At 43.1% G+C, this 13,906-nt stretch overlaps 1 protein-coding gene across 4 annotated transcripts in view; it reads right to left on the bottom strand.

The window, feature by feature from the left end:
- Positions 1–13,906, bottom strand: part of TBC1D8 (TBC1 domain family member 8) — a 142,733-nt gene that overhangs the window by 50,065 nt on the left and 78,762 nt on the right. For all 4 annotated transcript variants that reach the window (XM_082427255.1, XM_082427254.1, XM_082427256.1 and 1 more), the window contains 3 exons: positions 6,998–7,116; positions 2,914–3,142; positions 278–518 (listed from right to left, as the gene is read on the bottom strand). In XM_082427255.1, the coding sequence (XP_082283381.1) occupies positions 278–518; positions 2,914–3,142; positions 6,998–7,116 (589 nt within the window). The remainder of the gene's footprint in view (positions 1–277; positions 519–2,913; positions 3,143–6,997; positions 7,117–13,906) is intronic.

The following is a 13,906-nucleotide window of genomic DNA, read 5'->3' as shown; positions in this document are numbered from 1 at the left end:
GGGCCTGGGTTCAATCCCTGGTTGGGGAATTAGATCCCACATGCATGCCACAACTAAGAGTTTGCACGCCTTAACTAAGAAGTCTGTATGCCTCAACTAAAGATCCCACGTGCCACAGCTAAGACCCAGCACAGCCAAAATAAATAAATAAATAAATACTTTTTAAAAAATACACTTATAAAAACAAAACAACAAAAAAAAACACATGTCCATGAAGGTGGCACATGGGCTGTGGTCCCCTGTGAGGTTCGGGACACCTGTGTATGGAGGTTCCTACCTCTTGGTGATCTGGCTGGGCTCCTGCAGACCTGGGTCCAGGTCAAAGCCCTCGTTATCCAGCAGCCTTCGCAGTGTCACGTCAGCCAGCTGCTCCATGATCTTGAACACCTCATCTAGGTTCAGAAACATGGAGAAGTCCCGCTCCTTATTCCGTGTGGTGATGCGGATGGTATCCGTCAGAAAGACGTTGGACGTCCTCTCCAACTTCTGGATGTCAACCCAAGGGACTACAAGTTTAACTAGAAGAGAAAAAAGGGCAAATACAGATTTTACCCTCAAATGTAACCCAAACTTGAATGCACCAGCAACAGTGCAAAGCTTTTCCTGCAGCTGAAATGCAAATAGCTTCCAAACCAGAGCAGGAAAGAGGAAACACAGGAACTGCTTCACAGCTGTTCGTTAGAACCCAACCCACGTTCTCACAATTATCTTAAAGGTTTAAGTAAAACTTCCCAGGTTGCTGGCTACCGCACACATACCAGGGACATCATTCTGCCATACCAAGTTAACAACGTGAAAACCTTCCCCCAAATAGTTCAACTTAAATATTTGCAAAATACGCAGCTGTTTCTTGATCCACATAAATTCTGGTTTCAATAGCAGCATTCATGGTATAAGCTATGAGAAATCAGAGGTCAAAAGAGGATTCGTGATCTGGTTTAGAGGCACAGGCCTAACATTTAGACTATGTCAAGTGACAGTTGCTCAAATCTTGGAAAACAGAGCACAAGTAGTTTTTACTGAAGTACTATGGTACCAACTGTACAGTGTATAAACTAGCATTCTGTTCTCAGAAGTGTTTCCAGTGCAGTGGTAGTTAGGCTAGCGGGCTGATGCAGAGCAAATGGGGAGAGACATACCTAACAACTTAAAATGATAAATGTTATCAAATATTAGGAATCATTTCTTTTTTCCAAGTTTTATCAACTTAACAAAATCAGGTTTAGTGACGATGACTGATAAATATCAGAAAATAACTCATTTTCCTTTTCAAATGAAAAAGGGAATGATGAACTGTTTTTTATTTCTATCATGTCTCTCCATTTATTTTGCAATAATGTTTTCAGTGCTTTAATCATTTCAAAGTCCACATTTCTACATCAGGCATGAGAATAAGCTTCTTCGGCTACTTCTAGTTGCTTTTTTATAGTTTTTTTTCACACACACAGACACACTCCATCTATGCTATCAGCTTTCTCTCGTTAAGCATCTACCTTGCGAAGAGCCCTGCACTTAAGAAGCGCGTTCAAATAGGAAAAACAGACATGTAAACAAAGAAGCAACCACTGACTGGACAGGACCCAAAAGAGATGCAAAGAGAGGACAAATTACAAGGGCACCAGGGAAGGCTTCCTGGAGGTGAAAAACTGTGAACTGAATTTTAAAGGATGAACAAGAGTTCCCAAATGGGCCTAAGAATGAGGAAGGCCAGGAGAGACAGGGTGTTCATTTTGAGAAGCATTTCAGAAAGCAGAAGAGCAAGGATGGCATGGGTTAGGTAAGAGCACATTCCAAGGGTGAGGAAGGCTGTGCACACAGGGGGCATGTACTGGGGTGTCTGAGCCCAGGCTGGTGGCATAGGGAAAGACACGGGGTGACCATGTGCAGGACGCTGGCCACAGCGGCGTGCAACAGGACCCCGCCCACTGGTTCCACGTGAAATAGAAACAAACGCAGGAAGAAAAAAATATATACTTAAATATATAAATATAGATACAGCACATACACCACCCTGCGAGGGCCCTTGAAACAATATTTGTTACGGAACAAGTTTCAATGGTAATGACTTTGAATGTTTCAATATACAATTGACCCTGTGGCTTCCCTTTTTCGCCCTGGAATCCCACTGCCCAGAACGATGACGGTGGGTGGAAAAATGTGTGAGAAGTGAATCCCTGCCTGGATCTCAGGGGGTCCCACGTGAGGAACCCCCTTCTAGGAACAACTGCTACTCTCCCAGGAGCAGTCGTGACCTTCAGGCCTGGGAATTCTCTAAACGGCCCCCCTGGATTCAGAAGCACAAGCTGTCCCATTCCTTTAGAACTCCTGGGCCATCAGTTACAATACTGTTTTCAAAGTATTAGATATATAGTAGCAAAAACCCTTCAGTACGGTTTTTGCATGAAGGGAGCTACACAGAAAGGATCCTTAAGGCAGGACAAGAAATGAATTCCAGCAAAACCAAACCTCCTTAGATTCGGACTGACATGTACACACTCCAATATATAAAATAGATAACTAATAAGGACCTACTGTATAGCACAGGGAACTCTACTCAATACTCTGCAATGACCTCTATGGGAAAAGAATCTAAAAAAGAGGGGATATATGTATATGTATAACTGATTCACTTTGCTGTAGAGCAGAAACTAGCACAACATTGTAAATCAACTATACTCCAATAAAAACTTAAAAAAGAAAATCAAACCTCCTTAGTGGTAGTCGTATATGTAATACAATATGATTGTCTGCATAGGGCATTTGAAAATTAATCATGTGTGACCTGTTATGTCTCAACCACTTATTTAAATCTTTTGTCGTCTAACTATTCACGTCACGAGTGGTCTCGGGACCAGCGCTGAGCGTCCCATGGGCCAGCTCCACCTGGGAGGGACCCAATCGCCCCTCACTTACGCTCCTTGCCCAGGAAGAAGGAATAGAAGCAGAGGTGGTTGATGCTGAGATAGAGCCAGCCTTGACGGGGCACCCTGCCCTTCCAGCAGCAGCACGAGTAATAGGTGACCAGCTTCTCGGCCTCCGGGAAGTTGAACCTGGCCTCGAACTTCACCAAGGCCTCTCGGAACTTCTCGGGTTCCTCCTCCTGCTCGGCCAGCCTGCTGCTTGTCTCCTCGGCGATCAGAGCCTGACGCACAGAGAGAAGGGTCCCCGGGTCAGGAGAAGGGCAAGGACAACCGCGCACGGGCAGCCGGGGAGCCGGCCCCGCTCAGACGCACCCACAGGATGGATAAGGACCCCGTGCACCTCCCCCAGAAACACGCCCACGGGGGGAGAAGGCAAGCTGGGGGGTAACCTCAGCACCAGTCTCTCTCTTGGCCGCTCGCCAGCCATCAGGCTTTGGACAAATCTCTGACTCCCAAGCCCCAGTTCTCAAACATGTTACTACTTTATAATCTCTCCCTGCGCCTCCCTCCAGAGACACGAGTCAGAGAGAGAGTCAAGTGACTGTCTCGGGTGTGTGAACTCAATGCATCAACCCTGAAGAACCACCCAAGTTGGAGTTTAAAAGTTGGTCTTTTTACAGAAATGAACCTACCTACGAAACAGAAACAGAATCACGGACGTAGAGAACAGACTGGGGGATGGCAAGGGGGAGGAGGGTGGGAGAGGGATGGAGTGGGAGTTTGGGGTTAGCAGATGCAAACCATTACACATAGGATGGATAAACAACAAGGTCCTACTGTATAGCACAGGGAACTATATATCCAGTATCCTTGATACACCATAATGGAAAAGAATATTTTTTAAAAACGTATATATAACTGAATCATCTTGCCGTACAGCAGAAACTAACACAACATTCTAAATCAACTATACTTCAATAAAAATAAGTATATAAATAAATAAGTGTTGGTCTTTAAAAAAAGAAAAACAACTCACGAACGTCTTCCTCATTGGGTTCAAAAATTGGGTGTAAAGCCAATAACGCCTGCCTGTGTGACACCTGATACACTCCACCACCACTGTATCACCTCTGGTCCTCTAAGGCAGAAAAGGGCCGGGGTGGCCGAGGTTCCTGAGGTTGTCGATACCTCCAAAGCACTTCGGTATACGGGGAGGCAAGATGGGAAAGAAGAATCTGAATCTACAATTGCTTTGTTGATGACAAACAATAGTGAGGATCCTCTCTAAATCTGGGGCGAGGGGGTAGACGTGCCTAGAATGTAAGCTGTGGCCTGATCCTAAGGGTGAGAGCACATTGCCAGTATCAGAGTTCTGATTCCCATTCCTGAGAGCTCACTGTACATTTTTTTTCACCCAGAATTTCTTCTGTTCAGGAACTCCCCGGCCTCAGGCCTTACATATGCTAGTCGATTTTTAAAATACACTGTAATTCTATCTTTTTATTTATTTTTATTAGCATCTTCCTTCCTTTCTATTCTTGTATGGGTGGTTTCACAAAAGGCTAATAAGATAAGGCCACTTTTGGGGGAATTGCTACCCAATCTGCATTGCACAAGCGGTTTTAGAAAATATCCTGTGCATTACCATTAAAATAAAAATGTAATTTAAAATTACTTTAAAAGTCAATCTGAAATTTCAAGTGATTCGCATTTCCCTCATTACGTTTTTCTTTCTTTTCCAAATTTTATTTAACAAGACATTATAAAATATAAATGTTATAATTAAGAGAGGTATTTTTTTTAAAGCATGTCTAATATACAATAAATGCTCTGCACCTTGAAACGTGAAGGGGATTTTTTTTTTTTTTTTTAATTTTTATCTCACTTTTTCACTGCACCACACAGCACGTGGGATCTGAGTTCCCCAACCGTGGATCTAACTCGCACCCCCTGCATTGGAAGCACGCCGTCTTAACCACTGGACCGCCAGGGAAGTCCCTGAAGGGGATTTTTTAAGAAGCCTCTACAGCAAACAGTCACGGCTCCAGACAAGGGCGGCCACACAGACTGCTGGCGTCCTTGTCTGCTGGGTCCAGTTACAGCACACCTCAAATCAGAGGGGTTCCTTTGAAGCTCCACAGAGCAGTCAATGGTCAGGTTTTGAGTAGGAAAGCCCCAATTCCCAGATCCTTCAAATCTGCCCAGGGCAAAGGGAGAACCAACACCACATGGTGGCCCCAGAGGCTCGACCAGCCTCCGACCAGCCAGACCCCTCAATCCCCGGCCCCTGCTCCAGGCCAGCAGTCTCCCTGGGAAGTAAAAGGCATGTTCGCTATGAAGTGTTAAGGGATCAGAATATGACACCCCATAATATGCCGCTCTGGCATAAGAATTATTTTGAGCTAAAGACACTTGACAAACGGCAGATGCCAAAAAAGCTCTCTGCCCTCCCCCACTATTTACCTAAAAACAGGACACAAATTCCCGTTTCTAAAGGTGTCTCCCCATCCTGTGCCAGAAAGAGGAAAGCAGCTCTTAGACTCTGAATCACCAGAGACAACTCTGGACTCTGACCAACTCCAGAGGCACCAGCAGGAACCGACAGGATGAACCCGACTGGAGCAGTCGGTCTCACTCCAGTACCCAGTGTCCGGCAGTTTGCTGCCCTAAAAGGCCACACTCCTGTTCCTTTGACTCCTCACTTCTCTACAAATGCACTGTTCTTCGTTACGATGCTGCCCAAGCCCCAGGTCCTAAGCGTCCCTTTGAGTTACTCATCACAGAGTTTCTCCTACCTGTCTGTGGGCCACAAAGGCTGATAAACTCTGTTTTTCTCATTAATCTGTCTTTTGTCAGTTTAATTTCCAGGCCCCTGGCACAGAACCTAAGAGGGTACAGGAAAAGTTTTTCCCTCCCCTACAGAAGCTTTCTGAAAGCCACTGCAGCAGAAATGAATTTCCTTGCTCCCAACTAAGAGGAGAAACACCTAAATCAAAGAACCACCACAACCAACGTGAGACCAAGAAAAGGGGGTAAATGTGAAAAATAACTGTGAACCGGGTACTTCTGTTGCTAAGCCCCAGTGCAGCCTGACCCAAGGAACCAAGTTGGACCAGGCTGCGGTGGTAACACACGAGATGGACAAGACCCGCCAGGGCTGGCGCCCACCTGCTAACCCCACAGGCCAGAGGTAACAGCAGGAGACACCAGACAACACTGTCATTCCACCTGGACTCAGAAGACTGGTCTTCTACCGGATCCCACAAGTATCCCCAATCCCCAAATGAAAAAGGTGCTCTTGTTTTGTCCTTTTAAATTCAAGAATTCACTCTAAGACCCTTTACTAAAAGCCAAAGCACGTGGGGTGCTGGAAAGGCACACTTTGGGGAAGAAAAAACAACACTCTAGGATGTTTTACCCTAAAGGACGAAAACTATATTACAGGCTAATGTGTTAAAGTGTTTAGTAAGACAGTTAAATTTAGAATGAGAAACGGTCTCTCCCTGCCTGAGAGGGTTTTTAAAGCACCGGTTACCAATCATGCTTTTGCAGTGAGACCTGTTACATAAGACATAGCTCACAGCAGGTATGGAGAGAGACCTCCCCAAACAGTCCTCTCTTTTCTCAAAACTTTTTTGGTTTTAATTCTTCACTTAACATATTTTAAGAATAAATATCCACTTTCAGAAGGAGGAAAGTGCTAGGTCCAACAAAATAAAAGAGGGAAAAGATGTCACAGCTGCTAAAAGAGTTGGGAGTAACTAACTTCAGGAGGCAAATAACATTGTTGCTGTGCAAAAACATGAATCTTAGCATTTTTTTTTTTCCCTGAGATAAAAAAGGACCTTCACTTCTGTAAAGGGTAACGAAACCTCAGGCCTGAGAATGAGGCTTTTGTTGGTTTTTGTTTTTTTTTTAATTTCAGGTGACTTTTGTCAGACTGACTCTGCAAAATTTGACTGCTGACAAGTCAAACTCATTTTGCTTCAGGTATTAAGCCAAGAAGTTCAATTATAGTGGAGAACACTGTCAAAGGAAAAGAATATGATTGAAAATGCTGTAGTGTCTAGAATGTTCTAAGGACGTGATAAGAAAGATGGGGAAACGGGGAGAAACATCGCAGGGCAGGGACCTACCTTCACCTTCCCTTTGACAAAACTGGCTATGTCATCTTTATTATCGAAGACGGACAAGGTGTGGAGGAGGTTTTGCTCTAGCCAATCCCAGTGCTGGTTTATTTCCTCCAACGTGGCACCTGGGTTAGAACAGAAAAAGACACAGAGATTAAGAGACAAAAGCAATTCTTAGAATATGAACTCACTTTCCAAATACGAGTCCTGCATTTATGTTATTAAAACATTCCGGTTTCTCACATCCCAGTTTGCTGGCTGAAAAGGCAGAGGCAACCTCCTCTGGGGCCCTGGTCCCAGTCACCACAGCACTGGGGTTTGGGAACACCCATCCCTCTGCCACATGGATGGGCCAGCCAACCAGCCGAGTCATCCCCGGGACCTCTCTGTGGGCGTCCTGCCAGCCTCACTAACACGTGGAATTCTGACCACCTCCACTCAAGTGACAGAAACATCTGTAATTATACAGCCATTCCAGGGGAAACAAGCCCCAGGGTGACCAACTCTGAACATTCTCACAGAATTTCCCCCGTAAGAATGAGGGTCCCTCAAAAGGGACCTCAGCCCAAGTTCACAGAGAGAGACCTCTTGAGATGGCTCTGCCAGTGGCCTGAGGGCGTTGCCACTAGGACATTTCCAGGTTTATCAATCTGTACTTCATATCTTTTATTAAAAAAATCCCTTAAAACAGATATAAAAAGAGGTTTTATTGTACATGTTAAAACAAAACCACAGAAACATTAAATGGTACCTAGTAAGTTAATTTCTTTCAAAGGCAACTAAAAACACAATCAACCTATTAGTGAAGCATTAAGCAACATTGTTACCAAAAAGCTTAGACATCTTAGTTGTCATTATTTCCTCCTAGTCCTCCCCACTGGACATGGGCACACTGTGCCAGCTCCAAGTGGTGTGGCAGAGGTTTGATCAAGTCCATGACTTGAAGCAAGCACGGTCTTGCACAAGAAGAGGCATGTGTACATCGGGTATGTCTAGTGTGGAAATAGGTGAATGCCCGGCTAGGAGGGCTGGGTTTCCCAAATGGGAAGCCAAAGATACTTCTAACCTCAAAGAGCTGGCGGACAAGCAACAGTGCAGAATAATCTAGCCAACGTGAGAGGCATAATGACCAACAGAGTCACGTACCACTTACACAGAAGCCAGACATGCATTATGCTACCTCTGAGCTTTCTCTCTCTCTGTTACCTGCAGCGTTCCTCTCCCCAGAGTGTGAACATATGTGAGGACCTTATAAATATCCCACACATAGAAATGCCAGAGAACTCACCTTGGACCTGTGGATTTGGGGTGAGTATGCAGAACATCTGTACTAGGACTACTGTTCTGATGGGCACTTTGGGAAGGAGTAAAAAGAAGAATCTAAGAGAACTCTCATTTTTCCTCATAAGGAAAAATGAGAGTTTAAAACAATGGTATTTATTTCCCTGTATTCTCCAATTTTTAGGCATGGCATTGCCAAAGCAATGTCCTTTGGTCATCACTAGAGCAGACTTCTCGTCCTTCTGATAAGGGCACTAATCCCATCGGGGGGCCCCACCCTCATGACCTCATCTGAACCTAATCACCTCCCAAAGGTCCCACCTCCAAATACCACCACGCTGGGGGGTGAGGGCGTCAACATTTGAATCTGCGGAGTGGAGGGGGACACCATTCAGTCCATAACAACCAGTGACCCTACCCAGCTCTCCATAAGTCCTACCTCCCCTGTCTTGCTCTTTTGGGATCATAAACCCAAGAAGTAACCCACTTGGGGTAAGTGGCCATGAACTCTATCTACTTCCCATCCACCTAGGAGGCCCCTGCAGTCTCAGGAAGCCCCTGGCCCTTCAGGCTCCCTACCCCTCTTATGGGAGGGAGAGATCATTTTGAAACAACGGCCTCACACCACAAGTTTCCAGGCTCCACAGCAGGACTCCCTTGAAGTTTCCAAACAATGTCCCCCTGAACTGAGGACGCACACCGTCTGCTCCTCACATTCAGCACTGACGTGGCTGAGGTGGGCATCTAATTTACCTGCCTCTGGCTTAATTCTCCTTGCCCGTTCAGTGTCCTCGGGTGGCAGCTACATAAGTGTCAGTCACCAGGACACCCCCTAAGTCTCGTTGGTCAGCAATGGCTTTTTTCTTTTTGCGGGGTGGGTGGAGGGACAGCACATCACACGATTCATCTCAGGAGAGAGTCTTAGGGCCACTGAAGCCAATAAATTTGCACAGGCTCCTTGGGGTGGGCAGCTCTCTGCTCTTCTCTGGCACTTTAACGTTTCTTCTCTCTAGATCTTTTTTTTTTTTTAATTTAACTTTTATTTTATATTGGAGTATAGTTGATTTACAATGTTGTGTTAGTTTCAGGTGTACAGCAAAGGGATTCAGTTATACATATACATATAGCCACTCTTTTTCAGATTCTTTTCTCATACAGGTTATACAGAGTATTTAGTAGAGTTCCCTGTGCTGTACAGTAGGTCCTTGTTGATTATCTATTTTATATATAGTAGTGTGTATATGTTAATCCCAAACTCCTAAATTTATCCCTCCCCCCTCCATAGATTGTTATCCTTTATTATGCATCATAATAAAACCAACTGGTCAGAATTTTTTTTTTAAAAAAAGGGCAAGGAATACATGGAAAAAAGAATATCTGTATCGGCCTTCAATCTTTTGCCATATGTTTTCATATACTTCCTAATTTACGAAAAAAAAAAAAAAAGACTTGGAGGACTGAGGAGGAACAGAGAGGGGACAGGACTCACTCTGTGACCTTTCTGTCCCAGGTGTGGCCTCAATGATGTGAAATGAAGGCTGAGTGAGGAAAGGGGGCCTCAGTTACATCTCCAAGGTCACTCGTATTGAGTAAAAGGCAAACCAGGGTGTGAGCTCATTCTCTATGACCCTGAAGTGCCCTGGGGTCCTCCCATAGAAGCTGCATTTCAATTTTCAAGTAACACTTACATAATCCAGTACCGTAGTTCAGTCCAGTAGTTCCTAGGGCTTGACACTAAAAAAGCTACTTTGTGCTTGCACGTAGAGCACGCACTCTCCCCACCATCGCATTTTCCTGAGGGCATCTTCCTGGATGACATGAGACAGCTTTTCATTGATGCTGTTCCTAAGCTCATAGGGCCCACAGTTAGCTGTGAAACCACGTGTGTCTTCTCCACCTGCTAACTACAGACGCTGTGAATAAAATTCCAACCGAGCCCCACCACAGTATATCATGTGGAATTAAGACCTGAGGTCACATCATCCAAAAACTTGACTTTTATCCTTTAAGAAATTCTTCTACCTCCTGGGGAGGAGCCTTAAAATAGGGGAAAACCATTCTAGAACAAAAGTAAGCTCACACACCTTGAGAGAGAAGATCAACACACGTGTAAAATCGATCACTGAGCCGCAGTTAGGGGAGGTTGTAATGAAACCCATCACCCTGTCCTGAATCTGACACGGCTGTGTGCCTCTCCCAGCAAAGACAATCACCGTGATGGAACTTTCCCACTCGACTGTCTTCTACTTCCTACGAAAGTTGCCAAATGGCAGGGAAATTTTCCGAACTATAATTTCCTCTGCAGGGAAGTCTTATGATGGGCTTCAAAAATACCGTAAATCAGTGCAAGCCGACTGCACACTGATGACTCAAAGGGCTAGAAAGGAAAGTCACGTAACATATATCACGCACTGAAGCTCTGAGCCCACATGGCAGCCATGTTTCTCAGCTACACGAAGTAGCCCACCGGAAAACAGCTGTTTTTTAAAAAATGAAATATTTAGAAAATACATGCCACTTTATAAGGGCAATGACTGACTTATGAAATATTTGTTAGAGTTAAGCACACACTCATAAATATATTTCTGTCTGTGGGTCACGGTCAACATGTTTGAAAGCCACCACATTACAGACATATAAGTGGTGAAAAATGTAAAGAGGAGAAAATAAGAAAGTGAGAATTTGTCATCCATTGAAGGGACAGAATGATAAAAAGGCTACACACTGACTCAACACTACAGCAATATTGCCACTGCTTCTGCTGTGGGCGTTCCAAAGCCAAGATGGAGGAGAATGGTTATGGCCTGAATTGGGTCCCCCCAAATTCATATAATGAAGCCCTAACCCCCAACGTGACCACATTTGAAGATTAGGGCCTCTAAGGACGTAACGAAGATTAAACTAGGTCATAGGGGCGGGGGTCATTATAAGGACTGGTGTCCCTGTAAGAAGAGGAAGAAACACCAGGGATGCACCACGTGGGGACCCAGCAAGAGGGCAGCAGTCTGCACACCAAGGAGAGAGGCCTCAGGAGAAACCAACCCTGCTGGCACCTTGATCTTAGACGTCCAGACGCCAGAACTATGAGAAAATAAATGTCTGTTGTTTAAGCCATCTAGTCTGCTGTATTTTGTTAAGGCAGCCCTAGCAGGTTAATACAGCTTTCTAAAACCAAAATGTATAGGCTTATTGTGGATTGTAACAGAAGTCCAATCAGCAAAATTACATTGATACTTTGTTTCATTAAGCCCCTAATTTCTGCTGAAAAAGACTTCTCTCTTTTCTAAGAAAATTCAAGTTCAGTGGATCTTACACATTACCCACACAAGAAGTCAAAAATCAAATTTGTAAATGGCAATGCAAAACTAAAATACAGTATTAGAAACATCAGTTATGACCACAAAACAAACCACACTGATGGATTTATAAATAACCTACTTGATGGTCTAAGAAAGAACTGCCAGAGGTGCACGCATAGGACATTTTCTGAAGTCAGGCATTTTGTTAGGTATGTTGTACACTTAACCTTGTTTACCTTCATGAAAAGCATCACAAGATAGGTATTGTTATTTCCATCTCCTAGGTGAGAAATCTAAAGAGCAGACAAGAGCCAACCTTGAGGCCTGTTCTTCTGGCTCTTTCTGTAACGCACGGTGGAGAGTGGCACCTGGGGAGTAGGGTGGGGTGGGGGGCAGCTCCCAACAGCTGAGTCACTTTGAAACTCACACACAGTATTTATTATCTTAGGTTTGCACCAGAGGTATTTTCAGGAAATAAAACAAGCATCTCATTGTCTATACTTACAGCTTCTGCACGAAAACAGTCATACATAACTTGATCCCAGCTTCAGTTTTAAAAAGCAACTGTTTCCCTCTGCACAGTAAATATCCAATTGAATTAAGTATCTTCTCCAGCTACCTAGATCCTACTTTACAATGACATGGGCATTGCATGTGCATCCTTCAGATCTGTTCCTTTGCAATAGTCAACATTTCTCTACTGTCCAAACACTAAAAGGCTTCTGTCTAAATGCCTAGACTAAAAGCCACACAGACCACAAAAGGACTAATTAAAAGTTTAACAGTCAAGGCAGTACCATTCCTAAATTCCACTCAACACTCATCCTACACAGAGAAACACTGAGGCAAAGAATCTAGTAAAAATTACAAATGACAGGGGAAAGGGTTGGACCAAAGCTTTAATTTTCAGAAATCTCACATTCTTCAAGTGGATACTCTAACATCTAATCTATATTGTCTAAAGCAGTATCTTTACAGGAACATGTAAAAGTTCAATATCAACATCACATCATCATGCTTTTTTTTTTTAAACCTGTGTATACTTCTCACTATATAGTTTAAGAAAATAAGTTCTAAACCTTTCTTTTTACATAATTTATTTATCCTTCTTTGTCTTCAAATTAGAATGAGTCCCTAAAATTATTTGCAATAAGTGAAAAACAAACTCAACTTCCTTGACAGTGAAAGTAAAATAGATTTTTAATTTATAACTGAAATAGTCATTAAAATGTCCTTGTACTAGTGCCATTAGAAACACTTCTCAGAAATAGAAGCAGGGATGGTAGCAGAGGTGTAGGAAATTTTGACCTACGTAAACAAAAGAAAAATCAATCAACAGAAACAGAACCAGATATGACACAGATAAAAAGACAAAGACATACAACAGCTGTTATAAATATACTCCATGTGTTCAAAAAGTGGAGGAAAGCAAGAGGATGGTGAGGAACTAAATGGAAGACATTAAAAAAATTCCAAATCAAATTTTAGGGATGAAAAGCAGTGTCTGAAATCAAAAATATACCGATACGATTTAAAGTAAATGGGACGTTGCAGAGAAAAGGACACTTGATAGTGATAAAAACTCTGAAATGAAAAACAGAAGAAACAGGATGAACAAAACAGAAGGGACAAAGCATCAGTGAACTGTAGTACAATAACAAGCAGCCTGAAATCTGTGTAACTGAGGTCCCAGGAAAAGGGGGGTAGGGGAACCAGAGAACAGAAAAAAAAAATTTTTAAGTATATGTGCTACCAAAGCGAGAACAGAAAAATTTTTTTGAAGAAATAATGGTTGAAATTGCTTTCAAGTTTGATGAACACCATAAACCCACAGATTCAAGATTCTCAACGAACACCAAGTGGAAAAACCTTTAAAGAAAATCACAGAAAATCACATCATAAGCAAACTAGTGAAAACCAGTGATAAAGAAAAAAAACATAATATTTACAGTGGAACAAAGATAAGAATGATAGTAGACTTCCTATCAGAAACGACGCAAGCCAGAAGACATGGAATAACAGCTTTAAAATACTGAAAGAAAATTAATTTACAAGTAATTGAAGAAAACATGAGTGGATTCCTGAGTAACTCAGGAATGAGAAAACCTTCCAACCATAACTCAAAATCACAAAGTATAAAAGAAGGGCGTGCTAAATCCCACTACATGACAAACTGGGGAAAGATTTGGTAATTTCACACCTCAAATAAAGGGCTAAAATTCCTAATATACAGACAGCACCTAAAAATTGAGGAGAAAAAAGAAGCACCCAATAAAAAACTAGGCAAATGATAGGAATAAAGAGTTTCTGAAGACGGCCCTTAAACATGAAAGAT

The sequence above is a fragment of the Balaenoptera physalus genome (genome assembly GCF_965194825.1).
Source record: "Balaenoptera physalus genome assembly, chromosome: 15".
In the NCBI taxonomy this organism is placed as follows: Eukaryota; Metazoa; Chordata; class Mammalia; order Artiodactyla; family Balaenopteridae; genus Balaenoptera; species Balaenoptera physalus.
The sequence above is the reverse complement of the archived record's forward strand: the minus strand, read 5'-3'. Positions and strand labels throughout refer to the sequence as shown.